This window comes from Macaca thibetana, chromosome 12, assembly GCF_024542745.1.
Source record: "Macaca thibetana thibetana isolate TM-01 chromosome 12, ASM2454274v1, whole genome shotgun sequence".
NCBI lineage: Eukaryota > Metazoa > Chordata > Mammalia > Primates > Cercopithecidae > Macaca > Macaca thibetana.
In genome coordinates, this window is record NC_065589.1 from 1,393,105 (window position 1) to 1,416,848 (window position 23,744).

Genomic DNA, 23,744 nt, shown 5'->3' on the forward strand with positions numbered 1-23,744 from the left:
GAGGCCTCTCTGACTCGGGCTGTGAGGGTTCAGGGCAGGGAACCTCTCCGAGGAGGGGACATGTGTGGTGAGGCCTCTGACTCGGGCTGTGAGGGTTCAGGGCAGGGAACCTCTCCGAGGAGGGGACATGTGTGGTGAGGCCTCTCTGACTCGGGCTGTGAGGGTTCAGGGCAGGGAACCTCTCCGAGGAGGGGACATGTGTGGTGAGGCCTCTCTGACTCGGGCTGTGAGGGTTCAGGGCAGGGAACCTCTCTGAGGAGGGGACATGTGTGGTGAGGCCTCTCTGACTCGGGCTGTGAGGGTTCAGGGCAGGGAACCTCTCCGAGGAGGGGACATGTGTGGTGAGGCCTCTGACTCGGGCTGTGAGGGTTCAGGGCAGGGAACCTCTCCGAGGGGACATGTGTGGTGAGGCCTCTGACTCGGGCTGTGAGGGTTCAGGGCAGGGAACCTCTCCGAGGAGGGGACATGTGTGGTGAGGCCTCTGACTCGGGCTGTGAGGGGACATGTGTGGTGAGGCCTCTCTCTGACTCGGGCTGTGAGGGGACATGTGTGGTGAGGCCTCTCTGACTCGGGCTGTGAGGGTTCAGGGCAGGGAACCTCTCCGAGGAGGGGACATGTGTGGTGAGGCCTCTCTGACTCGGGCTGTGAGGGTTCAGGGCAGGGAACCTCTCTGAGGAGGGGACATGTGTGGTGAGGCCTCTCTGACTCGGGCTGTGAGGGTTCAGGGCAGGGAACCTCTCCGAGGAGGGGACATGTGTGGTGAGGCCTCTCTGACTCGGGCTGTGAGGGTTCAGGGCAGGGAACCTCTCCGAGGAGGGGACATGTGTGGTGAGGCCTCTCTGACTCGGGCTGTGAGGGTTCCTCTCTGACTCGGGCTGTGAGGGTTCAGGGCAGGGAACCTCTCCGAGGAGGGGACATGTGTGGTGAGGCCTCTGACTCGGGCTGTGAGGGGACATGTGTGGTGAGGCCTCTCTGACTCGGGCTGTGAGGGGACATGTGTGGTGAGGCCTCTCTGACTCGGGCTGTGAGGGTTCAGGGCAGGGAACCTCTCCGAGGAGGGGACATGTGTGGTGAGGCCTCTGACTCGGGCTGTGAGGGTTCAGGGCAGGGAACCTCTCCGAGGAGGGGACATGTGTGGTGAGGCCTCTGACTCGGGCTGTGAGGGTTCAGGGCAGGGAACCTCTCTGAGGAGGGGACATGTGTGGTGAGGCCTCTGACTCGGGCTGTGAGGGTTCAGGGCAGGGAACCTCTCTGAGGAGGGGACATGTGTGGTGAGGCCTCTGACTCGGGCTGTGAGGGTTCAGGGCAGGGAACCTCTCCGAGGAGGGGACATGTGTGGTGAGGCCTCTCTGACTCGGGCTGTGAGGGTTCAGGGCAGGGAACCTCTCCGAGGAGGGGACATGTGTGGTGAGGCCTCTGACTCGGGCTGTGAGGGTTCAGGGCAGGGAACCTCTCTGAGGAGGGGACATGTGTGGTGAGGCCTCTGACTCGGGCTGTGAGGGTTCAGGGCAGGGAACCTCTCTGAGGAGGGGACATGTGTGGTGAGGCCTCTCTGACTCGGGCTGTGAGGGGACATGTGTGGTGAGGCCTCTCTGACTCGGGCTGTGAGGGTTCAGGGCAGGGAACCTCTCTGAGGAGGGGACATGTGTGGTGAGGCCTCTGACTCGGGCTGTGAGGGTTCAGGGCAGGGAACCTCTCCGAGGAGGGGACATGTGTGGTGAGGCCTCTCTGACTCGGGCTGTGAGGGTTCAGGGCAGGGAAGGGGCTGGAGAGGCCACCCTGGGAGAAGCCAGTGGCCTTGGTCCAGGGCCCAGCACCTTCTCTGGGTTGGAGATTCCCCAGGCTGGTGTCCTGTGCTGTGTGTCCTGGGCCCTGGCTGGCGGAAGGAGCCGCCCCAGTGAGGTGGGACACCTGGCATTTCCACACCCACTTTTTCATTTAACCTTCATGACGGCATTGGGGCAGGACTGGCCCCCTGGCCACGCAGCAGTGGGCTCAGGCCTGACCAGGCCCCGGATGCCCTGGCTGCCTGCGAGGCCCCTCCCCTGCTTGACCAAGGGGGAAGGCTCGGGCGGGTCGGGGGGTAAACGGCCTCCTGCTCCCCACGGTGGCTGTTTTCTCAGGGATGATGGTAAGGCTGACAGGAACAGGTGCAGCAGCAGCTGCCCCGGTCAGTGCCCGCTTTGGCATTGCCTCAGTTTACCCAGCTTCTGGAGGGGGATAAGAGACCTCACTGTGTTTCCCAGCAAGAGAAGCTACTCAGAGAGACGGAGCCATAGCACCTAGAGCCCAGGGACCGGCCTTTTCCCGTGTTAGGCCCCACAGTGTGGGCTGCAGTCCACGCAGAGCTGGACCTGAGGCCCTGGACAGGCCACGGGATGGCCTGGTCACATCGCCACGTGTGTGCGTTTAGCGTTCTGACTCCCGGGTGGTCACGCCGGCTGACTGTGCCTGCCCCACACCCGCCTCCCCGGGGGCCAGCAGGACCCAAGGGGACTCATCCCCCACGCCCAGGCTGGAGCCCCCAGTCGCCCGAACTCACGTCGTGCAGGGGGAAGGCAGCACTGAGGACACCCTCTGCCAGCAGCTGGTGGATCCCAAGCAGGTTTTTCTTCTCGTGGCCGTACGGGGTCTTGGCCAGGATCTCAAACAGCTGCAGGGGTGTGGAGGATGGTGCAGGTCACTGATCACATAATAGTAGAACAGGGATGTCTTAGCCTGGCTTCAGGCCAAGGCCACGGACGGCCTCCCTTAGCCTTCTGGTGACAATAGCGATCTGATGGATCGTTATTTGTGTCACCACCTCACATGCAGGACGCCCCTGCGCCAGGGTGGCCTCATTCTCCCGCTCGGCAGGCTCGGAGACCTTGACCAGCGCCACACGGTGTGTGGGGGTTGCGTCTGCACCCAAAGCTGGGCCCCCGCCTGGCCAGGCACAGCCCACTCTGAACCCGCACCCTGGGTGACGGCAAACACGGCAGCCTGGGAGTCAGCTGTGTCCAGGGCGTGCCTTCCCCGCTACCTGGGCAGCCCACGTGACTGACTGTGTGTCCCGTGGTGGTCTGCAGGGCCTCTCCTGGGTAGGCCTGGACTGGCCCTTCCCTCCTGCAGGCCTCAGGAGCAGGCCTCCTGCCAGCGTGCCTTGGCCTTGCCCCACCTGGTGCCGCCCATCCTTGGACGACGCTGCAGGGCGGGTCTGCTCCCAGCCAGCAGGACCCACCCCATCTGGGGCTAGTCTCGGCTGTCCCACGTCTCCATAAAGCCAATATCTATTTTGAGCCCTGGGGTCCCAGAGGAGAACTGGGCCCTTCCCCACCCCTCCCCTATCCCAGACCATGGCCTGCCCTGTGTTTCGAGCTGAGGTCAGCCTCTAAAGTTTCCAAAGCTTCCAGGACCCAGGCCTCAATCCTCTGATCTCAAGCGGGCCTTTCGGCGTCCACGGAGGCTGGGGGCTGGCAGGATCCTCAGAGCCAGGTCAGGGTTTGGGGCCCGCAGCAGGGACCCCCACTCACAATTTGGTGCCTCTTGGTGCTTGTGAAGAAGGTGTCCTGGTTGTCACTCCCGAGGAAGCTGTGGGCATGTGAACGGTGCAGAAGGTTTGGGGCCCAGGTGCTGGTGCACACGCATGAGCACAGGCCTGCGGACACAGCCCTCGCCCCAGGAGAAGCAGCTGGCTCCCTGGCAGGTCAGTGGCTCCCGATTTTGCCTTTCACATCCCCAGGAACAGGAGGCCACAGGAGGCCCCCAGATACCCAGAACCCCTCACCACACTCAGGGTGGGGGGGGAAGCAAACTGTGGTCGGGCACAGGGCAGGGCAGTGCAGAGAGGGCCAGGCTGGCCAGGGAGCCCCATCCCCTGTACGGCCCTGAAGCTCCGGCAGGGGCCTGAGGGTGCTCGTGGGCAGTGTGGACAGTGACTGGGCAGGGGTCCTCCCTGGGAAACCAGAATCTTGGGAAGCCATGGGTGGGGCAACACGGAGTGAGACTGAATTTCCCATCAGCCCTAAAAGGAGGCATCCCGTGTGGCAGAAAGGCTGCCTTCGGCAGTGGTCCCCAACAGCGGTCCCTGCCACTTCTGGACTCCCCCAGTCTACAGGCCTGGTGCCATAGTGCGATTGGCTTTGTCTGGTAGTAACGTGTGTGGACGACACACGAGTCGTTTCCAAGAGGGAGCCAGTGTGGGCACAACAGGTCCCTGCTTTCTACCTCAGCAGCTGGGGAGACTGTGATGAGACAGAGCCTCCATCGCCCGGGCCCTGAGAGACTGTGGTGAGCAGGTGCTGCACCGACCCACCACACGTGTGCCTGAGCAGGAACTGGACCTTGCGTGTCCAGCCACTGGGCCTTGGGTGGGTATCTGCCCTGCAGCACAACCGCCCTAGCCTGGCCGATGCAGCCGGTCTGGAAACGCAGACACGTGACAAGCGTGCCCACCTGGCCTGATTCCCTGCCGAAAACTCGAGGTGAGGAGAGTCCTGGGGAAGGACCAAGTTCCGCTCACTCATTCACCGACTCCCATTCACTCCTGTTCTTTCCTCTGACTGGCAGGGCCCCCGCCTTACCGTGGCAGCTTGTTCACTCTGAACTGGCAGGAGTAGTACTCGGGGGGCACGTCTGGCACAACTTCCAGCAGGACATTGGGGATGCCCAGCCATGCCAGCAGCTCGGCCGACCAGTTGGAGGCCTGGTTGGGTAACTCCTGGAAGGAAACGTCCGTGGCTCCTCCCACTGCGGAGAGGCAAACACCCCACGTGGGAGTGGAGGTTGTGCAAGTTTGCAAACTGGGCAGTGGGCAAAGGGGCTCCAGCAGAGGGAAGGAGCGCGGTAGACCCTGGGAGAGCCCAGGAGAACCCCTTCCCTTCTCAGGGCCTCAGCCTCCGAGGCCACTTAGCTTGTCAGTTTGTAGCCCAGAGCCCCTCAAGTGGAAAAGGGATGGGAACTGGTGAGCAGCGTGTCTCTGCCACCCGCAGCGGTGAGGGTCAGGCCAGCCAGTATGGTGGGTGGTGGACCCACGTCCAGACCAAGATGGTCCAGGTCCCTGAGGTCACCTGGAGCCAGCCTTCTCCACCCCACGTCCACAGGCTGGGCCCTCAGCAGGTGGCCTGGTGGGGGTCTGGGCCTGGAGGGGTCAGCTCAGTGCACACACACTGTTCACCCGACCCCATCTCCCACGAACCCACCACGGGGGAGGCCACCACCTGCCCTGTTTGCCCGGTGATGTTTCTTGGGGTCTGGTGTTGGGGTGGGTAAGAGGAGCCCTCCCAAGGCTGTCGGCATTGGCAGCTGGATGCAGTGTTTGGGGACCAGTCACCAGTAACCCTGGCTGGGGGGACCTCCAGGCCCACCCTGTCCCCATGTCTCCCGCGTACCTGCAAGGGCAGCTTCAGGCGCAGGTCTTCGGCGTAGTAGCAGAGCACAGCCCAGGAGGCGCTGAGGAGGGTATAGTGCACTGTGGTGTTCCCGTCCTGGACGTCGTGCTGCAGGCACCCAGGGCTCCGTGAGAGCCTGAGGGTGCACATGTGTGTCCATTCGCACTCTTAGGAAAACACTGGCATTTCTGTACCCGTGATAACACCTGACTTTGAATATCCTATTTGATACATGACACCTGCTCCCGTGGACACGCCTCTGAAAGCTAACCAGGCCTCGACAGCCCCGTTGGGGAGTCGGCCCCAGCAACAGATTCGCTGCAGACAGCACGCTGTTGGGGCTGGCATCACCTGCAGCCTCCCCTAAGGCTAGGGAGAGCCTCGCCCTGCTGGCCAGACCACGCTGACCCACGCCCGCCTCCCGGCTTGAGGGGCAGCACCTCCAGCTTTTGGTTTTCAACAATGAACAGTCGCCTCACCTTTGATCAGTCACCAGGTGTCCATGCACGCTGTGCACGGACACGTTTCCGTGTGTGTGTGTACATATGGGTGGGCACTATCTATGTTCACATGTGCACGTGTGTGCCAACATGTGACAGGCGCTCCTGGAGCCCGGGGTGGGATCTTCAGTCCAGTGGACAAGTGCCTCCTCTGAGTGCGAAACTGCTTTTCAGCACCACCCCCTTTAGTCCAGTGGCCCTCAGACCTCACAGCCATCTGGGGTTCCCCACGTGCCAAAGCCCCAGCCCCAACTTAGGCGAAATGGAACAGAGTCAAGGGCAGACCCGGGCCCCCGGCTGGCTGTGATGTGCGCTGAGAGCTGAGAATTGTCCTGCAGACCGAAGACCAGGCACACTTTGGGCAACATGCTGGAGCCACTGGCGTCCCCTGCAGTAGTCCCCACTGCCCTCAACTAAAGGGCAAACCTGCCCAAGTCTGGATGATGACCTTGAAAACTCATGGGACCACATCACCCAATTAGCTCTGTGCATAATAAAAGCAGGTGTCTTTCACCTCCACCTGCCAGACACTGAAGCAGATCCAAACTCGGGAGTGGGGGCCGTTAGCTCTGTGTGTTCCATGTGCCAACACCTGAGAAGGCCCCGGAAGGAAGCCAGGGAGAGCGGGGCTGGCAGCATGGGGTCAGGGGGATGTGGCAAGTGGGGGCTGCTCCCTGCGTGTTCTGGACAAGGAGTAGGAAACGTGGGAATGAGAAGGCGGGTGAGGGAAGAAAGGCACGGAAGGCGGAGGGGAGTCGGACGCAGGACTAACTCAGTCTACAGCAGTTTAAAACCAACCAGGACACCATCATGACCACGAGAGCCAGCCAGGACCGGGGAAAGGTGTCTGTCACACACACCACCAGCAGTGGCTAAGTAGCCAGAACAGACAACAAGCTCCTAAGCCTTAATAAGAAAAAGGCAGGTGAGGCCGGACGTGGTGGCTCATGCCTGTGATCCCAGCACTTTGGGAGGCTGAGACAGGCAGATCCCTTGAGGTCCATGACCAGCCTGGCCAACATGGGGTAACCCCATCTCTACTAAAAATACAAAAATTAGCCAGGTATGGTGGTACACACCTGTAGTCCCAGCTACTCAGGAGGCTGAGGCAGGAGAATCACTTGAACCCAGGAGAGAAAGGTTGCAGTGAGCCGAGATCTCACCACTGCTCTCCAGCCTGGGTGACAGAGTCAGACCCTGTCTCAAAAAAAAAAAAAAAAAAAGGCAGGTGACTTGGGAGGCTAAGGCAGGCAGACTGCTTGAGCCCAGGAGTTCCAGATCAGCTAGGACCACAAAGTGAGACCTCCTCTCTACAAAAAATACAAAAAATTTGCCGGGCACGGTGGTGTGGGCCTGTAGTCCCAGCTACTCAGGAGGCTGAGCTGGGGAGATGGCTTGAGCCTTGAGCCTCGGGAGATTGAGGCTGCTGTGAGCCGTGACTGCACCACTGCACTCCAGCCAGGGCAACAAAACAAGACCCTGTCTCGTTAGACCGGGCACGATGGCTCATGCCCATAATCCCAGCACTTTGGGAGGCCGAGGCAGGTGGATCACAAAGTCAGGAGTTTGAGACCAGCCTGGCCAACATGGTGAAACCTTGTCTCTATTAAAAATACAAATATGGCCGGGCACGGTGGCTCAAGCCTGTAATCCTAGCACTTTGGGAGGCCGAGACGGGCGGATCACGAGGTTAGGAGATCGAGACCATCCTGGCTAACACGGTGAAACCCCGTCTCTACTAAAAAATACAAAAAACTAGCCGGGCGAGGTGGCGGGCACCTGTAGTCCCAGCTACTTGGGAGGCTGAGGCAGGAGAATGGCGTGAACCTGGAAGGCGGAGCTTGCAGTGAGCTGAGATCCGGCCACTGCACTCCAGCCTGGGCGACAGAGCGAGACTCCGCCTCAAAAAAAAAAAAAAAATACAAATATGAGCCAGGCATGGTGTCAGGTGCCTTGTAGTTCCAGGTACTTGGGAGGCAGAGGCAAGAGAATTGCTTGAAACTGGGAGGTGGAGGTTGCAGTGAGCCGAGATCACACCACTGCACTCCAGCCTGGGCAACAGAGCAAGACTTTGTCTCAAAACAAAAAACAAACAACAACAAAAAAACTCTGTCTCAAAAAAAAAAAAGAAAAAGGCAAGTGACCCAATAGAAAAAAGAGCAAAAGACACAAAAAGGCAATTCACAGTATTGGAAACATAAATGGACCATAAACGTGAAAAATGCTCAACCTGCAGCACTATTCACAATAGCAAAGACATGGAGTCAGCCTCAGTGCCCGTCAGTGGTGGGCTGGATACAGAAAATGTGGTACATATGCACCATGGAATACTATACAGCCATAAAAAAGAACAAGATCATGTCCTTTGCAGGAATGTGGATGGAGCTAGAGGCTACTATCCTTAGCAAACTAATACAAGAACAGAAAACCAAATACTGTATATTCTCACTTAGAAGTGGGAACCGAATGATGAGAAGTCATGGACACAAAGGGACCAACAGACACTGGGGCTTCCTTGAGGAGGAGGGAGAGGAGCAGAAAAAAATAACTATTGTGTACTAAGCTTAGTACCTGGGTGATGAAATCATCTGTACAACAAACCCCCGTGACATGAGTTTACCAATATAACAACCCTGCACATGTGCCCCCGAACCTAAAGTAAAAGTTAAACAAAAATCTCAACTTCTTTAAGAAGCAGGGGAAATGCAAATTAAAATCTGGTTGAGGCCAGGTGCAGTAGCTCACGCCTGTAATCCCAGCACTTTGGGAAGCCGGGGCGGGCGGATCACCTGAGGTGAGAAGTTCGAGACCAGCCTGGCCAATATGGTGAAACCCCATCTCTGCTAAAAATACAAAAATTAGCTGGGCATGGTGGCGCACGCCTGTAATCCCACATACTCGAGAAGCTAAGGTAAAAGAATCTCTTGGGCCGGGCGCGGTGGCTCAAGCCTGTAATCCCAGCACTTTGGGAGGCCGAGACAGGCGGATCACGAGGCCAGGAGATCGAGACCATCCTGGCTAACACGGTGAAACCCCGTCTCTACTAAAAAAAAAAAATACAAAAAACTAGCCGGGGCCAGGTGCAGTGGCTCAAGCCTGTAATCCCAGCACTTTGGGAGGCCGAGACGGGCGGATCACGAGGTCAGGAGTTCGAGACCATCCTGGCTAACACGGTGAAACCCCGTCTCTACTAAAAAATACAAAAAACTAGCCAGGCGAGGTGGTGGGCGCCTGTAGTCCCGGCTACTCGGGAGGCTGAGGCAGGAGAATGGCATAAAAACCCGGGAGGCGGAGCTTGCAGTGAGCTGAGATCCGGCCACTGTACTCCAGCCTGGGCGACAGAGCGAGACTCCGTCTCAAAAAAAAAAAAAAAACTAGCCGGGCAAGGTGGTGGGTGCCTGTAGTCGCAGCTACTCAGGAGGCTGAGGCAGGAGAATGGCGTAAACCTGGGAGGCGGAGCTTGCAGTGAGCTGAGATCCGGCCACTGCACTCCAGCCTGGGCGACAGAGCGAGACTCCATCTCAAAAAAAAAAAAAAAAAAGAATCTCTTGAACCCGGGAGGTGGAGGTTGCAGTGAGCCGAGATCTCACCATTGCTCTCCAGCCTGGGAAACAGAGTGAGACTCTCTCTCAAAAACAAAAAAACAAACAAACACACAAGCACACAAGCCATGGTGAGCCACAACCACATCCCAACTGATGGGTAAAACTTTAAAAGTCTGCAGTACCAAGTGTTGAGAAGATACAAAGCAAGGGGCCTCAGGCCACTGCTGATGGTGGAAGCGGGGCCCACCACATGGGGAGTGGTGTGGCCATCCATCTGCACATGCCTCAGCCCAGCACCCCTGCTCCCAGGAGCAGTTCCCGCCCACGGGCACAGGGATACACGACACCTGTGTGCGCGCGCACACACAAATGAATTTACAGTAGCTGATTTTCATAATCGTCCCAGACTGGGAACGACTCAAATGCCCATTCTCACAGCATCCATAAGCAAAGACTGGCATTCGCACGCACAGCTGCCTGCGGCAAGGCAAGGGCGGGGCCCGGAGCAGCAGTCATGACCCCGCCCGTGATTCAGCTCTGCCAATCTCAGACAAAGCCAGGCTGCATTGCTTGATGATATCAAATTGGCACTAAAATGGTAAAGAAACCCCAAGTGTGATGAACTTAAAACTCAAGATTGATTACTCTGTGGAGAGGGAGGGGACAGGTGAGAGCACAGCGTGCTCCTAGGGACAGAGGAAGCTGGTCAGAGGAGGGCGGAGAAGGAAGGAGCCGTGTGGACAGACCTGGCAATGAGCGGGGAACACAGCAGTGTGAGAGCTGGGCTCTGCACCCCAATCCCCAGCTGCCCCAAGCCCTGCCTGTGCACGCCTGTGCCCACACACCCACCATCCTCATGCCTAGTTCCTGTTTCTCATGCTCCCTGGACCTGTTGCTTAAATGATTCTAAGTGGTACCTCCCATTATCACCGAAAACAAACACGTGAAAGGACTTTTTAAGCTGTTAATTCGATAAGCACACAGAGTCATAAACACAAATGATGTTTTGTGGATGGCCCCACCACTCCCCATGTGGTGGCCCCGCTTCCACCATCAGCAGTGGCCTGAGGCCCCTTGCTTTGTATCTTCTCAACACTTGGTACTGCAGACGACACAAAAGCTTTGATGCTGGAGGTGGGACACGTGAATGGCAAAGGTAGTGTGAGAGTTTTCAGGTGACCCTGAGGGCTCCGGCCTCTGAGACAGCTGAGTGTACCAGGAGGGATTCATGTTTACCCCGCCCTCTGGACAGCAGCTCCCCATGGTGGGTGGCAGGGGGGCGGGGGGGCTGATCTGCTCTGGGGCTCTGGACACCATGCCCTCAGGCCTCATGCAGCAAGGTAATGGGTCACCGAGTGAATGCAGGGCCTAGGGCCTTGCCCACGACCGCCTCCACGTACCCGGTCTACATGCAGCCCAGCCGCACGAAGATTATCCAGAAAAGTCTCCCGCCAGGTCCTGTGCGTGTCTGTTCTGTCCCGGGAGGCACTGTTCTGCTGCCAGTCTAGCTTCAGGTCCTCCTCCCAAACAAGGACAAAGTCTGCTAGGAACCAACAGGGACAGAGGCGGAAGCCTGGCTAAGTGGCAGTGGCCGGCCCGGGGAAGGGCTGCCAGCATCCTAGCCGGGACGCAATGGGGAGCCAGGCACTTGGACACTCGGGGCCAGTTCCTTCCGGGTCCCCTCTCTGATCCCAGCCAGGGCTAGGAGGACTCAGGGAGCACTTCCAGGTTCCAGGAAAGCCCTGCATTGGCCTGAGTGGGGAACGGAGGCCTGGAGAGGAGTTGGGTGTGGCCCTCTGAGACCCCTGCAGGGTGAGTCCCAAACTCCTAAAGGGGTCTTTAAGGACTTCAGGTGCAAGGCACTGTCAGACTTCCCTTCCTGCCACAGAGAATCATCAACGCTGGAGAAAGTTTCTGAAGCCCCTGATTTTCTGGCATGAGACAGCAATGGATGCTGGGCTCAGGCCCTCCAGAGAAGAGGAGCGTGTGAGGTGAGCCTTCCCTTCACTTCTTCCTGGGGTCCTTTCCCAAACCACAGGCAGGGCAATAGAGCCCAAGCAGAGGCGTTGGTGGGCGAAGTGAATGGGTGTCCGAATTAGGTGCTGCTAAGGGGGCTGGACCTTGGGAAGAAGACAGAGCCACCGGGTCTGTGAGAAAGTCCCCCAAGCCCTTGGAGCACCAAGCTATTCACACACAGGCAGCTGCTGGAGGCCAATGGCTGACAAAGATTCCAGAGGATACACAGGGCTGGGGAATCTGAGCTCCAGCTGGAACACCCTGGTCATCCAGCAGAGACTCGCAGGCCATACCCAAGGAGTGAGGACGATGGAGTCCCCCCTTATCTGCAGGGGATACATTCCAAGACCCCAGTGGATGCCTGAAACTGTGCAGAGTACCAAACCTATATGTACTGTCTTTCCCTATCCCTACCTATAATATGTACCTACCTATGATATACCTATGATAAGCTTCCTATGGTGAAAGTTAATTTATGAATTAGGTAAAGTAAGAGATGAAAATAACTAATAATAAAATAGAATTATAACAGAATACTGTAGTAAAAGTTATGTGAATGTGGGCATTCTGTCTCTCTCTTTTTTAATATCTTATTGTGGCTGGACTTGGTGGCTCACGCCTGTAATCCCAGCACTTTGGGAGGCTTAGGCAGCTGGATCACCTGAGGTCAGCAATTCAAGACCAGCCTGGCCAACATGGTGAAACCGTGTCTCTACTAAAAATAGAAAAATCAGCCAGGCATGGTGGCAGGTGCTTGTAATCCCAGCTATTCAGGGGGTGGCGGGGGGAGGGGGTGAGGGGGGGCAGGTGAGGCAGGAGAATCATGTGAACCCAGGAGGTGGAGGTTGCAGTGAGCCTAGATCACACCACGGCACTCCAGCCTGGGCGACAAAGTGAGACTCCATTGCCAAAAAAAGAAAAAAAAAGAGGCCGGGCATGGTGGGTCCCGCCTGTAATCTCAGCACTTTGGGAGGCTGAGGTGGGCGGATCATGAGGTCAGGAGATCGAGACCATCCTGGCTAACACAGTGAAACCCCGTCTCTACTAAAAATACAAAAACAAAATTAGCCGGACATGGCCGCGGGCACCTGTAGTCCCAGCTACTCAGGAGGCTGAGGCAGGAGAATGGCGTGAACTCAGGAGGTGGAGCTTGCAGTGAGCTGAGAACATGCCACTGCACTCTAGCCTGGGCAAGAGAGTGAGACTCCATCTTAAAAAAAAAAAAAGGGGGCTGGGCGCGGTGGCTCAAGCCTGTAATCCCAGCACTTTGGGAGGCCGAGACGGGCGGATCACGAGGTCAGGAGATGGAGACCATCCTGGCGAACATGGTGAAACCCCGTCTCTACTAAAAAAATACAAAAAAAGTAGCCGGGCGAGGCGGCGGGCGCCTGTAGTCCCAGCTACTCGGGAGGCTGAGGCAGGAGAATGGCATAAACCCAGGGGGCGGAGCTTGCAGTGAGCTGAGATCTGGCCACTGCACTCCAGCCCGGGCGACAGAGCCAGACTCCGTCTCAAAAAAAAAAAAAAGGGAAATAAGTAATTTCTATACACCTATGACACACAGGCAGTGAAATTTTCCAAGTAATGCTATTTGGAATACATCTACTAAAAGATAGGAAAGATCTCATAAAAGCAGCAAAAAAGAAATTAAAGGCCAGGTGCTGTGGCTCACGCCTGTAATCCCAGCACTTTGGGAGGCCAAGGCGGGCAGATCACCTTAAGTCAGGAGTTTGAGAAGTCAGCCTGATCAACTTGAAGAAACCACGTCTCTACTAAAAATACAAAATTAGCCAGGCATGGTGGCAGGTGCTTGTAATCCCAGCTACTCAGAAGGCTGAGGCTAGAGATCACGTGAACCTGGGAGGCAGAGGTTGCAGTGAGCCGAGATTGCGCCCCTGCACTCCAGCCTGGGGCACAGTGAGACTCCGTCTCAAAAAAAAAGATTGTATCTTGGGAGGTGCCAGTCTTGGAATGAAGGGTGGGGAGCTTCTGGTAGGAGTGGTAGGAGGAGATGTCGTCTGAGGGCCTGGTGGGGTTGGGAGGGAGGGGTGGGCCCATGGCCATGCATGCAGCTGCGAGGATGACTTAAGCCTCACACACACAGAGGGGGCGTGTGGAGGATTCTGAGAAAATAAGGGCTGTCTACGTTTTAAAAAAAACCATCTTAGGCCGGGCGTGGTGGCTCACGCTTATAATCCCAGTACTTTGGGATGTCGAGACAGGTGGATCACCTGAGGTCAGGAGTTCAAGACCTGCCTGACCAAAATGGCGAAACTCCGTCTCTACTAAAAACACAAAAATTAGCCGGGCGTGGTGGTGTGCACCTGTAGTCCCAGCTACTCAGGAGGCTGAGGCAGGAGAATAGCTTGAACCCAGGAGGCGGAGCTTGCAGGGAGCCAAGATCACACCACTGCACTCCAGCCTGGGTGACAGAGTGAGACTCCATCTCAAAGAAAACAAAATCAAGTGGTGGGCCAGATTAGGCTTGCCCTAGAATGAACACGGCTCTGGTCCAGCTCCCAAAGCTTAAAAGTAAGATCCTAAATGGATCAAACTGTTCTAAGAAACTTAACTGAGGCCGGGAGCGGTGGCTCAAGCCTGTAATCCCAGCACTTTGGGAGGCCGAGACGGGCGGATCACGAGGTCAGGAGATCGAGACCATCCTGGCTAACAGGGTGAAACCCCGTCTCTACTAAAAAATACAAAAAGCTAGCCAGGCGAGGTGGCAGGCGCCTGTAGTCTCAGCTACTCGGGAGGCTGAGGCAGGAGAATGGCATAAACCCAGGAGGCGGAGCTTGCAGTGAGCTGAGATCCCACCACTGCACTCCAGCCTGGGCGACAGAGCGAGACTCCGTCTCAAAAAAACAAACAAACAAAAAACAAAAAACAAAAACATAAATGAAAACAAACAAACAAAACCCAAACAAACAAAAAACCATCTTAACCACATTTAAGTGTCCAGGTCATTGGTACTAAGGACACTGACATTCTTCTGTGCCATCACCACCATCCATCTCCACTGAACCCCTACGCCCATGAAGCACCAACTCCCCCTCCCCTCCCCAGCCCCTGCCCCTGGCACCCACCAGTCTACCTTCTCTATGAATTTGACTCTCTGGGGACCGCATATAAGTGGAGTCACATTTGTCCTTTTGCGACTGGCTGATTTCACGTAGCGTAATGTCCTCAAGGCTCATCCTCGTTGTAGCCTGTGTCAGAATTTCCTGCCTTTTTATGGCTGAATAAATCCGTTGAAGTACCACATTTTGCTTACCTAGTCGTCTGTAGGTGGACACGTGGATGGCTTCCACCCTGATATGGGCTGAACTAAGTTTCCCCAAAATTTGTATATCAAAGCCCCACCCCTCAATCCTCAGAATGAAACTGTATTTGGAGATTAGGTCATTAAAGACCCATGATGGCTATTAGGGTGGGCCCTAATCCATGACAGCTGGTGTCCTTATAAGAGGAAGAGACCCCGGGGGTGTGAGGACACAGGGAGAAGGCGTGTCTGCAAAAGCCAAAGAGAGGCCTCCAAGCCACCAGCCCTGTCTCACCCTCACCTCGGACTTCAGCCCCCAGAGTGTGAGAAAGGAAAGTTCTGCCATCTAAGCCCCACAGGTTGTGGTACTTTTTTTTTCTTGGAGCTGGAGTTTTGCTCTTGTTGCCCAGGCTGGAGCGCAACGGCGCGACCTCGGTTCACTGTGACCTCCGCCTCTTGGGTTCAAGCGATTCTCCTGCCTCAGCCTCCCGAGTAGCTAGGATTACAGGCATGTACCACCACGCATGGCTAATTTTGTAGTTTTAGTAGAGACAGGGTTTCTCCATATTGATAGGGCTGGTCTCAAACTCCCGATCTCAGGTGATCCACCCACCTCGGCCTCCCAAAGTGCTGGGATTACAGGCGTGAGCCACTGTGCCTGGCCCAGGCTGTGGTACTTCTTATGACAGTCCCGGCAGACGAATGCATGCCTTCCAGCTACCGTGAATGATGCTGCGGCTGTACAGTATCTCCCGGGGGCCCACATCCCATGCTTGTGGGTGCTCATCCAGGGAGGACGTGCTGGCTCTTATGGGAACTCTGTGCTGAATTCTCTGAGCAACTGCTGTTTTCCTTAGTTTTCCAGTTGCACCATGTTACATTCCCTCCAGCAACGCACAAGTGAGCCAGTTTCTGCTCATCCTCATCAACACTTGTGATTTTTTTTTTTTTTTTTTTTTTTTGAGACGGAGTCTCGCTCTGTCGCCCAGGCTGGAGTGCAGTGGCGCGATCTTGGCTCACTGCAAGCTCCGCCTCCCCGGTTCACGCCATTCTCCTGCCTCAGCCTCCCGAGTAGCTGGGACTACAGGCGCCCACAACCGCGCCCGGCTAATTTTTTGTATTTTTAGTAGAGACGGGGTTTCACCGTGGTCTCGATCTCCTGACCTTGTGATCCGCCCGCCTTGGCCTCCCAAAGTGCTGGGATTACAGGCGTGAGCCACCGCGCCCGGCCGTTTTTTTTTTTTTTTTTTTTGAGATGGAGTCTCACTCTGTCGCCCAGGCTGGAGTGCAGTGGCGCGATCTCAGCTCACTGCAAGCTCCGCCTCTCGGGTTCACGCCATTCTCCCGCCTCAGGCTCCCAAGTAGCTGGGACTAAAGGCATCCGCCACCACACCCAGCTAATTTTTTGTATTTTTAGTAGAGACAGGGTTTCACTGTGTTAGCCAGGATGGTCTCGATCTCCTGATCTCATGATCCACCCACCTCGGCCTCCTAAAGTGCTGGGATTACAGGCGTGAGTCACCGCACCCGGCTGATTTTTTTTTAAGTAGTAGCCATCCTGGTGGGAGGAGGTTAGGGTCTCTCTGGGACTGAGGGGACAGCAGGGTGGGTGGGGTGGGTGCTGGGAGCCTGGGCGGTGCTGGTGCAATCCCCTGGGAGTCGGTGGTAGCTCCAGGCAGACAGAGGCAGTGGGTTGGGGGTGGATCAAAGAGAGTTTGAAGGTATAAAAGGGGTGGAGTGCAAGAGATAAGAGTCAGAAATGACCTGAGTTGTGGCTGAACAGCTGGAGGATGGTAGAGGGGACGGGAGCAGGAGGGAGGGGGCCGCCCTGTCTGCTCTCCAGAGCCCTCCTGGCCCCACCCCATCAGTAGGGAGCCCCCTTTCCTGCTGTTCTTCCTGCTATGGTTTGCTCACCCCGAGGCCCTCACCCCAGTGCCCCATCCCCAAGCAACTGGCCCCAGAGTGTCCTGGTTACTGAGGAGGCCACCCCCGGCCTGCTGCACCACTGGGGTGCCCCCACCCTCAGGACCAACACGGGTGTGGTACAGATGCTGGGAGGGGCTCACCAATCCGGGGCTTGGCAGGGCTCCCAGCTCCAGCTCTGCAGGCGGCCGCTTGCTGTCCACCTGGCTGGAAGGCACGGAGGATGGAGGAGCATATCAACATCTGCCCACGATGACTACTCCAACCCACCCCACCCTGCAGCCGTCCTCGCCTCCAACCCGTCCCTGCCCTGCCCCAGAACACTCAGGACCACAGAAGAGTGTGTGGCGGGTGGGTAGGGGTGGAGGTTGGTGGGGGGAAGCACAGGTGCGGGGAGTGGCAGGCAGGGCCAGAGGGCACCACCAGCCCTGGGCCTCCAGCCGGCTCCCCTCCTCCTCAGGCCAGGCCCATGGCAAGGGTCAGGTTGGCGGGAAGCATGGCCAGGACCAGGGGTGCCTGCCCTGCTGGCCTCCAGGGGCAGAGGGGAGCCGGACTGCTCCCAAAGTGGCCCTGAGGACAGAGGTGGCCATGGCGACCGAGAGTGTCTAGATGCTCGAGGTGAGAGGCCCTGCCCCCTCCCTGGAGGCTCATCTCAGCTGTGCTTGGGGCAGCAGGAAGGGGCCCCACGTCCACCCGTAGGCTGCTGGGGCAGATGTGTGGCCCAGAAGAAACAGGAAGAGGGCCCTCCACAGCCAGGGCCACCAGCATGGCCTTGAAGGCCCGGGACTCAGCCTCTCCCCACAGGCTCACAGCGCATCCATACCCTTCTAGTGACGAGGTGGAGCCCTACAGATGGACCTGGGTGCTGCTGTGGCTCTGCACTGACTGGGACTGGCCCCACAGGGAGGGCCCTGCCCTGGTCTTGCCTTTGCCTGGCCGGGCCCCCCTTACCCTCCTGGGGCTCCTGTCTGAACACCAGTGGGTTCTGCTCAGTTCTCTGCAGCCAGGCCAGGCCAGGCGGGCGGTGATCTGACTGTGTGTGTTGAGGACAGGGTGGCGAGGGCTTGGGGGTTGCCAGGGGATGCAGGGGAAACACAGTGATGCCCATCCACCCCCAAAGGCTCTGGGCCCAGGGTGGGGACATAGACCCAGGCAGCGGAGGACCTCCCAAGTCGCACCACGGTCTCCTGGGCGCTGTGTTACCTCCGAGGTGTGGGCTGTGCTCCCGTAAGGGCCCCTATTCTCTGCCTCAGGGGGGCTCACATTGATCAGGACGGTGTTGTCCTCTTCCTGGGCCCGCCGCCGCAGCATCCTGCTCCTGCACCCGCCAAGGTTGGGTGGGGACGGGGGTCAGAGAGGAGATGCGTGAGACCCACCCCTGGAGCCACCACACTGCCTGCAGTGAGCTCACTTTACAGACTTGACTCAGAGTAGAATGGGGCCGTGCAGGCCCGGCAGACTCCTGGCCATGAGCACGTGGAGAACCTCCTAGCCCGTCACTAGTTCCAGGGAGAAACCAGTGCTGGGGAGGGAGTGTCTGGCAGGCCTGGCACAGCAGGCGTCTGTCCGTCTGTCCATCCAGTGAGTGCCCGTGTCCCCCAGTCCTGAATACCGTCCACTCTGCCTGGGTACTCAGTGGAGCCTGAGAAGGCCCAGAAAGGTGGGCCTGGAGTACAGACAGCCCTCCCTCTCTTATCTGCAGGGTGGGGCTATGTGAGCCAGGGACAGGCAACCCCTCAAGTCGCCTGCCTTCGCTCATGGCCTGAGGACCCAATGCCAGGACCCCGAGGCCCTGAGCTCCCCAGCAAGGTGGGCCTGATGGAGCCCGGCCTCACTCCTCTTGGGCGTCCCAGCTTCCTCCCGCACCTTAGCCCCAGGGGTCTCTCTCTGTGGGAGGACAGATGCTGTGGCTCCCAGTCTTGGGCTGGCAAAACGGGGCCAAGAGCATGACATCTGTGGCCCTGGAGGGAGGGGTTTCGAGCTGGGGCTGGCGTTTTGAGCTGCGATAATGACCGGAGGGTGTGACCGTGGAGGCACCACAGGAGGTCGGAGGGGGTGACCTTCTAGTCCTACCCTTCACTTCGGATTAGCAGAGGCCCCGAGAGACAGAGACTGAGCGCGGACCACCTGCGCCTGCCTGCCCCTGAAGCCCAAGCCAGGTCTCAGTGTTAGGACTCAGCCCCGGCCCCAGGCTGGGAGCCTCACTATGGACCAAGGGGTGTTCCTGGAGGAGAGTCCCCGAGGAGTTTCGGCCACCCCTCAGCCCCCCGCCCCCATCACGCTGTGGTGGGCACCCCTCAGCCCCCCGTGCCCCCATCCCGCTGTGGTGGGCACCCCTCAGCCCCCCGTGCCCCCATCCCGCTGTGGTGGGCACCCCTCAGCCCCCCCGTGCCCCATCCCGCTGTGGTGGGCACCCCTCAGCCCCCCGTGCCCCATCCCGCTGTGGTGGGCACCCCTCAGCCCCCCGCCCCCATCCCGCTGTAGCCCCCGTGCCCCATCCCGCTGTGGTGGGCACCCCTCAGCCCCCCGTGCCCCCATCCCGCTGTGGTGGGCACCCCTCAGCCCCCCGTGCCCCATCCCGCTGTTTCGGCCACCCCTCAGCCCCCCGTGCCCCATCCCGCTGTTTCGGCCACCCCTCAGCCCCCCGTGCCCCATCCCGCTGTGGTGGGCAGGCGGGCCCCTCCTCACAGCTCTCTGCAGAAAGAATGGGGGATGCCCCCACCCCAGCGAAGGGACCTGCTCCATGGGGGAGTCCCTGGGCAGGCAGGAAACCAACCCTGGGTGTGCCCTGTCCAGAGCCGCAGTGAGCGTGTGTCCCTCCTTGTGCCCCATGGGGCTCTGGGGACCAGGGCGGGCCCTGGCACTGCCTCCCCACAGGCCAGGGTGTGTGAAGGTCCTGGTGGGCTGGGGTGCCGCCCTGCCTCCCCAGAGTCCAACGCTCCACCTTCTCCCCGTGGCCCGCACGTCTAGGCTGGGTCCTCACCTGGCACAGTGGCTTCCAGAAGAGGCCTCGGAGGTCATAGCCCACCTCTCAACGTGAGCCTGGTCTTGGCAGTAGAGTCCAGGCACCACTACGGGACAGAGGGTGGGGAGGGGCAGCCCTTGGAGCCCCGCCCAGGCAGTGGCAGCCACTCGCATGCCCTCTCCTTGCCTGCACGTGGGCCAGGAAGCAGGCAGGGGAGGGGCCCAGCACAGCTGGCCAGGGAAAGGCTTCCTGGCTCCTGGAGCAGGATCTATCTTTGTTTAAAAAGGGGGTGTGGGGCTCAGAGCTGCAAACAGAGCCAGCGCACTGGGCTGGGCTTTCACACACCCGCATGCAAATGCTGCCGCGCTCCTGGGATCCTTATTTGCTTAGAGATTTCAGGGCTGGCTTCAGCTGTCATAACTGCTGCCTTGGAGGCTCACGGGGAGGTGGGATTCCGCAGGAACAGCCACAGGTGCCACCTCTGCTGCAAGCCCCACCAGGCAGCCTAGCAAGCTGTGTTTACATGGAGGGAAACTGAGGCTCCTTGAGGTTACGTAGCATGTGCTGAGTGGTGGGCCAGGGTTTCACCTGGGGGCTGGGGAGATTGGTAGACCCAGGTCACAGTGCTGGCTTTGCTAATGCCTGAGGGGTGACCTCAGGCACATCCCATGCTCAGGGCCCCATCTACAAAAGGACAGCAGGGGTCCTAGCTGTCCTCCCATCCTCTCTGCCCTCCTTCTCCTCCTTCTCCTTCCCCCTCCTCCTCCTATCCTTTCTCTCCACCTTCCCCCTCTTCCTTCTCCTCCTATCATTTCTCCCCCCTACTCCTCCTCCTTCTCCACCTATCCTTTCTCCCCACTCTCCCTCCTCCTATCGTTTCTCCCCCCTCCTACCCCACCCACTTCTCCCTCTCCTCTTCCTTCTCCTGCTATCCTTTCTCCCTGCTCCTCCTCTTCCCCTCTCCCTCCCTCTCCCCCTTTCCTCCTCGGTGCCGGCAGGGTCTGAGAACCTACCACTCATGCTCCCTGCCCTCCCCGCACAACTCCACTGGGGAGCCCCAAGCCCAGCTTGCTGTTCCAGGTGCCCCCTTCCTCCTGTTGAAATCCCTCCAGGCGGACCCTTATCCTGGCTGCAGCTCTCCCCTATACCTATGCCCCTCTGTGCTTGGCACCTCCCAGGGAGCCCTGTTCTTGGACCTGTGTTGTGCCTTGGAACAGCGGGAAGGCCCTGCAGGCCGGATTCCCTGTCAGGACCAGCAGAGCCTGGGCGGCGGGACCTTGGGGCTCCGGACCTCAGGGCATCTGCATGAGAGGTCTCTGCTGTGGCCAAGCTCGGCCTGCAGGCGCCTGAGATGGATCCCTGGACAAGGACTGGACTGGGGAAGTGCTCCAGAAACCAGGAAAGGAGTTGGGAGGCAGGAGGGGAGGGAGGATGGGCGGGGCCCCATCTCCCCAAGTCCTGTGGAGGGCAGCCTCTGCCTGCCATGGGCACTCTGCAGGGGAGGCAAGGCTCAGCGTTTCCTCACCTGGATGCAACTGTGGGCTCTCACAGTCACTGGCCGAGGACCCTCCCAGGAAGATGTGCCACCTCCCAGGAGCTCCTGGCTCTCTGCTCCTGGTGACAAAGTGGCTCTGGTGGCCTCAGGGCTGTCTACTCAAGAGCTGCAGGACCGGCTGCTGGAGGTGACCACACCCCAGTGGGAGCCCTCTGAGGGACACGTGCACGCATAGCACTTAAAGGGGTTCGGCCCGGGAAATGTCTTTCCGTTTTCACTTCAGACAACTCTGTTTGGGTGGGTGGTTTTTCAAGTTGTGTTACTTTTGAAGGAAAGGAAGGAAGGGAGGGAGGCAGAAAAGCTGCGACAACCAGCACAGGGGGCTCGCTGGGTTCCAGGCAGTGGAAGAGCCCAGGCCCAGAATCTGCTGCACCATCTTCCTTTGGCTGTAACTTTTTATACCAATCTTGGTAACATTTACGGGCATATTTAGGGGTGTAGTTAGTGGAGGTGCAAGTAGTGGTGGTCAGGAGCCCGCACTCAAGTTCAGCCTCCTTCTGAGGCTGGAGGCATGTGCAGGGCTCCCTCCGCGAGGACCCTGGCACTGCGCCCCGGCCACATGCGAGCCCTGCTGGATGGACAGTGGCTGGGTCGCAGGGGACGGACTCTTGGATGCCTGCACTGCCCGCTTTCTAACCTTCCTGTCTGCAGGTGCAGCCAGCACCCCAGCTGCCTGTGAATGGCGGCTCCACACAGGCCACTGGCCCCTGGTCTCTGAGTGGCCCACTCCGGCCCTTGGCCTGCGTTTCCGTCAGGATTCCTGTCTCCTTTATTTGATGTGTGGGAGTTCTAAATAGTAAGCCTTGCCAATTTTAAAGGCTGCAAACACCTTCTCTTAATCTACTGTTGCCATTATTCATGCATTATTCATTATTTTTGTTCTATGTAAAATTTTATGTAAACAAACCCATCAAAATCTTGTCTTACAGTTGTGCTTATGGAGTTTTTTTCATTTGTTTTATTTTCCAAGATAAGAGTCTCGCTCTGTTGCCCAGGCTGGAGTGCAATGGCACAATCTTGGCTCACTGCAACCTCCACCTCCTGGGTTCAAGCAATTCTCTTGCATCAGCCTCGAGTAGCTGGGATTAGAGGCGCCCGCCACCACACCCGGCTAATTTTTTGTATTTTTAGCAGAGACGGGGTTTCACCATGTTGGCCAGGCCGGTCTTGAACTCCTGACCTTGTGATCCGCCCACCTTGGCCTCCCAAAGTGCTGGGATTACAGGCGTGAGCCACGGCACCTGGCCTTGGGGAGTTTTAAGCTCTTCTCCACTGCTAGCTCACATACCCACCTTTCCACATTCTTTTTTCTTTTTTTTGGGTGTGAGACAGGGTCTCACTCTGTTGCCCAGGCTGGAGTGCTAGTGGCGAGATCTCGGCTCACTGCAAACTCTCCCTCCCAGGTTCAAGCGATTCTGCCACCTTAGCCTCTCGAGTAGCTGGGACTACAGGTGGCTGCCACCACGCCCGGCTAAGTTTTGTGTTTTTTTAAAGTAGAGACAGGTTTTCACCATGTTATCCAGGCTGGTCTTGAACTCCTGAGGTCAAGCAATCCACCCGCCTTGACCTCCAAAAGTGCTACGATTACAGGCACGAGCCACCACGCCCAGACTCCCATATTATTTTCTACTAATTTTCTGTTTTACCACTGCATAGGAATCACCAATCACTCTGGAGCCCACCCTGCGTGTGATGCCAGGGAGGGGCAGTGTTCATTTTTCCACATAGCACACTTTGCCAACACCACGAGGACACTGTCCACCCCTCCCAAACCCCAGGACACTTTTCCCAGTCCCCGAGTCCCCTGGGTCCCTGCTGAGGTGTCCCTGTCTTGACACTTTTCCCAGCCCCCGAGTCCCCGGCCCCGCTGAGGTTTTCCCAGTCCCCCCCGAGTCCCCTGGGTCCCTGTCTTGGTGCTGTTAGGGGTCACACTCAGCCTCCCCCAGCTACAAAATGAATCCACACTGTGGGTTTCTGTCGCCCAGCTGGAGTGCAGCAGCACTCAGGATCTGGTAGGAAAGCATCTCTCCCAGCTCTTTTTCAAAATGAATTGAACCACAATGTTGACTTTTTTCTTCCATATCAATTTTAGAATTTGTCGGGCGCAGTGGCTCACACCTATAATCCCAGCTCTTAGGGAGGCAGAGATGGAAGGATAGCTTGAACCTAGGAGTTTGAGACTTGCCTGGGCAATACAGCAAGAGCCTGGTCGCCAAAAAAAGAAAAAGAAAAAGCTGGGCGCAGTGGTTCACGCCTGTAATCCCAGCACTCTGGGAGGTAGAGGTGGGCGGATCACGACGTCAAGGGATTGAGACCATCCTGGCCAACATGGCGAAACCCTGTCTCTACTAAAAATACAAAAATTAGCTGGGCATAGTGGCGTGTGCCTGTAGTCCCAGCTACTCTGGAGACTGAGGCAGGAGAATCGCTTGAGCCCGGGAGGCGGAGTTTGCAGTGAGCATAGATCGCACCACTGCACTCCAGCCTGGCGACAGAGCAAGACTCTGTCTCAGAAAAAAAAAAAAAAAAGGAAAAAATAGTAAATTTTAGAATTTAATGTGTCTCAAAAAATCAAATGGCAGCTGGGCGCGGTGGCTCACCCCTGTAAT

The 23,744-nt window shown here is 57.9% G+C and overlaps 1 protein-coding gene across 1 annotated transcript in view; it reads right to left on the reverse strand.

The window, feature by feature from the left end:
- Positions 1–17,933, reverse strand: part of ANO7 (anoctamin 7) — a 40,571-nt gene extending 22,638 nt beyond the window's left edge. Inside the window, exons 1-7 of the mRNA XM_050751995.1 lie at positions 17,819–17,933; positions 16,759–16,822; positions 10,815–10,957; positions 5,370–5,477; positions 4,563–4,699; positions 3,513–3,570; positions 2,543–2,653 (exon numbers count right to left, since the gene is read on the reverse strand). Of these exons, the coding sequence (XP_050607952.1) occupies positions 2,543–2,653; positions 3,513–3,570; positions 4,563–4,699; positions 5,370–5,477; positions 10,815–10,957; positions 16,759–16,822; positions 17,819–17,926 (729 nt within the window). The 5' untranslated portion in view covers positions 17,927–17,933. The remainder of the gene's footprint in view (positions 1–2,542; positions 2,654–3,512; positions 3,571–4,562; positions 4,700–5,369; positions 5,478–10,814; positions 10,958–16,758; positions 16,823–17,818) is intronic.
- Between the last annotated feature and the right edge of the window lie 5,811 nt (positions 17,934–23,744).